General features: G+C 45.2%; 1 protein-coding gene across 1 annotated transcript in view; it reads right to left on the bottom strand.

Annotated features, from left to right (window-relative positions):
* Positions 1–1,193, bottom strand: part of LOC108729308 (uncharacterized) — a 2,600-nt gene extending 1,407 nt beyond the window's left edge. The window contains exon 1 of the mRNA XM_018458369.1: positions 839–1,193. Coding sequence (XP_018313871.1) covers positions 839–1,039 — 201 coding nt within the window. The 5' untranslated portion in view covers positions 1,040–1,193. The remainder of the gene's footprint in view (positions 1–838) is intronic.
* Positions 1,194–4,698: the final 3,505 nt, after the last annotated feature.

Below are 4,698 nucleotides of genomic sequence, written 5' to 3'. Positions count from 1 at the left end.
ACGATACATATATATTGTATATATATATATATATATATATACAGGGTGTCTGGTAACGACCGCAAAATATTTCGTGCGTGTGTAGAACAGACTACACTGAGGCCGACCGGACGCTCTTATTCGGTTATATTTAAACGTTAATATCTCCTTATAATATAAAATTAACTATTGCTAACACCGCAAAATGGTACAGGACTTTTCGACTCAGTGTAGTCTGTTCTACCCACGAACGAAATATTTTGCGGTCGTTACCAGACACCCTGTATATATAATATATTACAAAGGTATCCGCCAATGTCCCCACGGTAACGTCTCCGTCGAGTCCGGTACGACGTACCGTTTATTGTCGTATGGATTCAGAACGATTTTCGATTCGGAAATCGTGTATACCTCGTGCAGTTTAGATCGTATACACGATTGACGGCGAGTCATTTCTATCTCTTCGTTCAAACAACGCGTGTAATCAACGAACGTTATCGTTCGCGCTACGACGTTGCTCTTTACACCTTTTGCTTTAGTGTCCTTTCCATCTACAGGCAAGGCGTACATCTTCACTCTGAGTTCAACGAATTCGGTCATTATCGTGCCGTTGTTTTCGTCCTTCATCAGACCCGGCACCTTCTTATTCGCGAGAGGCATACCGTACGCGTTGTTCGCCGGATAATCGCTCGTGTCGAACCTTACGATATCGCGTTTCATAGTTTCGTAAAGGTCTTCGCATTCGATGTGGTATATAAGACTGTCTGTGTCGGTGTACATGATCTTACATTTGTCTCGATACATCGTGGTGAAATTCGTACAAGCAAACTTTCGATAGGTCCAGGATACACATACCCACGTAAATCGGCTTGTCGAACTTCACCTCGAGTTTACGCAGTTCGATGGCGATCAAATTTTCTGCAAAGACGCTACGACTATGAAAATTCTGTTTCGCGATCATTGCCTCCGCGCCGTACCGTCCGTCCCATTTCGTTATCAATTTCACGTCAACGTGATTTCGGACGTTTTCCATAGTTTTGCCGAATACCGCGTTATTCATTAATTTATATAAATTTTTTTTGAAATCGTTTTTAGCGCGCGTTCTAAATTGCGTATTCAGTTCGATGTAATCACGGAGCCAGGCGAATTGAGTGAATTGCAACACCCTATGTATCTTCGTTACGCGAAGGCCGTGATGAGTACATTGCTGCAGGTTGCGATTGTGGATGACGTAACGCTGCTTATTGTACAGCGTCGCGAGAAGTTTATCCTCGCGCTTGCCGGGTGGCTTATCGCGCGTCGGACAGAACGGTAAGTCAGTGTCGATCGTGTAGATGTTGCGGATACTCGAGATCGACCTTGAGAATGTAACCGGTGGGAGAATCCGAAGCGATCGCGCTCACGTCGAAATTGGCAGCGTCTTCGACCCATTGAAAGTCGGCGTATGGCAATGGTTGACACATCGCCCATCCATATAGATTGTTAACATCGTAGTACATTAAGTATGACGACGGTTTCGATGGGTCGTATGAACGCATATACTTGTTATTGGCCTGCGCGTATCTATCGGAACATTGGCTGAGGCCGCCGTGTATACCGCGCTCAATATGTCGGTGAGAAGTTCAAATTTTACATGCGTGTGATTTAGCATGGCATCCCATGTGAAACCAGGCAATGTATAGTAATGTACAGGATCAAGACCATTTCGCGGAAATTTTCGAAAATATCAGCCAACAACAAGATATCGGTTTTCAAGTATAGATCGCTGTACTCGCCGAGCGTTCGCACAGAGAATCGCTGCCAGACGTTCGCAGCGTGAGCGTAATCGCTCTCGGATACGGTATCGCCCGTCAACGAACTATAAAATGATTCGCGAGGTGGTAAGCGCGTGTCATCCAATTTTTCAACGCAGTCAACGTACTCGTACGGAAATACACCTTTTCGCGTTAGTAATTCGAATTCTTCGTTGGATAAAGTTGAAAATTCGGAACGTACAATTTTTAATTTTTCTTTCTTGAGATACGACGCCAATTTGTCGAGACTTGCACTGAGAAACTTGTACGAGTCTATGAATCGCAATTTTACACAATTTTTATTAAAATTCTTTTCATTTTTTTCTTTTGTACTGTCAACGTGTTCCGTAAACGATATGTATTTTTATTTGGTTATTGGAAGTACATCTACGTGTCCTTCATACGCGGTAGCGATTTCTTTTATAATAAAGTGTGCGTTGTATCCTTATAAATTATGAAACACAACAGGAATATAGAATGAATCTTTGTAATTCAAATTACAATTCGCATGCGCGGGGTCCCTGTATCGTCCAGTGAGGTGATAATGATCTCCGATTCGCGTATCATCCGACGCGAACGGTTTCTCGTAGATGTGACACCGCGTCGCGCTACGGTACGCCTCTCATTGATGCTTCGATAACTTTTCTATAGGTATATTAGGGGATACTATGTTTTTAACGCGATGCGCCAAATCCGCGAGTTGGCGTGCGAACCACGCAATGCAATCCTTATCGCGATGGAACTGATATGACGATAACGCATCGTCGTATGAACAGTGCACGTAGTATCCGATACTGAATACTTCGTGCTGCTGGTACGCGTATGACGATGACGATGACGATGACGATGACGATGACGATGCGTCTTCCGTCTTCTGCAGCACACACTCTAAATCGGCGTACACCACGAAGGGAACGCGCTCCTTTCTGCAGTGGTTACTAAACTCCAACCATTTGTTGTCCTCGCTCGGTAATCGAATGGCGCAATCGTTCATCTTTCCACAGTCTTCGCTATGGATCTCCAACTTTGCGCTCGAGCTGAAGTAATGAAGGCACCTGCAAATAAAAAAAATTGTTTTTTTTCCACTATTTCTTTTTTAATGTTTTTTTTTTATCAACTTTTCTTATCACGTTTACCGGTCGCAGAAAAATTTCTTGTTCTTGTTCCCAGTAATTTGTGATCTCACTAGGCGAGACAAATTCTTGACGCAAAGTGACCTAGGCTGTCGTCGTGTGGATCTTGTAGGTACAACAAGTTGACGCGCTTGTCCTTCTAGTCGCCGGTGAGCCGCAGAGGAAGTATCTCTTTGTTCTCGATGCCGTATACATTGATCGATACCAAGTTCAAACGTTCGAATTTCGTAATGTCTTTTAAAGTCATTGGAAACTCGATACTCGCGAGATTCAACAGATGTGTAATGCGGATACGATGATTCACGATCCACATTTCTTTCTGCTGGGTATAAAGCAGCGATCATCGACCACGCGAAGCACGCATTGTCCGTCGAACGCACACTGATCACCGCTTTCTTAAGCATAATTTCTCGCGGCACGTCTATGTGACATCCCGCGCGCATGAGATTCAGTTTGTTCACGTTAACAGTCAAGTTGTGGATTCGCGACAGCCACCCGCTGTTGCGTTCTTGGAACTCTTCGAGCGACGCCAACGTGGGCTCGATGACGCGTGACACGTACCACTCGCGCAAATCGGTGCATCGATATAGTTCACTGTTCTTAGTGTTTATACTTTTATTAGCACGTTTGTCGTTCATCGCAAACTCACCATTGAACGCGGTGTTCACCTTCACACTACCGTGTCTCTCTACAGCGTCTCGCACTCGCTCGAGCACTACATCGCCAGCGTCTTCTAAAAACCGTCGCTGTTCGATGTAATCCGCGTTGATCCGCACCGGTCAGAACACGACTCTCGAACGCGGCGTCGATCTCTCGCCAGACGAGAGATCTATTGTCCTCACTCGCGTTCTCACCACCAACATGCACGAAACGTCGCTCTAATTGAGTCTTTGCACCTGCGAGTCGCGCGATCCTCGCCACCAAGCATTGTCTGTGTCCGACGGCGAGCCGCGGACGCTTGGCACGACACAGTTCTTCCAGCCGCTCGATGCACCGTTGCAGCCACGCGAGACAATCCGCCAGATTAGCAACCTAGCACTGCTCCAACAGTTCGTGTTCCACTAGATCGTGATTTTCCATGTCTTTTTTTCAGTCTTAGATCACATCACACTCTTCCACGGAGCACTTGCATGTGACTTGTATACACGCGTCGCAACATCGACTTATGTTTAGATTGAAATATTGATCTAGCAACTTGCTATTATGTGTAAGGGCGAAGTCGCACTTTTCACACTCATAGCATTGTTCATCGCACTTGTCAAGAAACAGCACAGGAATCTTATCGCGGTCGTGATACTCCGTCCATATATTGCCAATTATTAGCAGTTCGACGCACTTCTCACTACCCGCAGGAATCGTAATGCACATGCTGGGACACTCGCTCTTTTCCGCGATTTTCTTCACCCAGTAATGATCATCCTTTATTACATTGAAATTGTGAAAAATCCTAGCCCACCAATGTTTGGCTAACAATCTCTTTTCATTGTCATCATCATTCTTGTAACATTCTCGTAACCGCGAGTACACTTTCTGTCGCGCGAGTAAGGACCAATGATAAACGGGTTCTCAGATAATGACCCCCTGTCTCTCTCCGCGTATACCTAATTCTCGATCGCGTAGAAACTGCACCGGTAATATTCGGGTAACTTCGTCTCCTCTGCGGATTACTGAGAACGTACTCCACATCGTATGCGACAAAGTCATATTCATATTAATATTCTTGAGGCTTTCACGGGTGTTACCTATGTGACAATCTTGCGTTTCGCGGGTTTTCTCCGTGTTCAGATCCATTC

The sequence above is a fragment of the Mycetomoellerius zeteki genome, unplaced genomic scaffold, assembly GCF_001594055.1.
Source record: "Mycetomoellerius zeteki isolate Tzet28-1 unplaced genomic scaffold, Tzet1.0 scaffold721, whole genome shotgun sequence".
Classification (NCBI taxonomy): domain Eukaryota; kingdom Metazoa; phylum Arthropoda; class Insecta; order Hymenoptera; family Formicidae; genus Mycetomoellerius; species Mycetomoellerius zeteki.
This window is presented reverse-complemented; position numbering and strand designations above follow the sequence as displayed.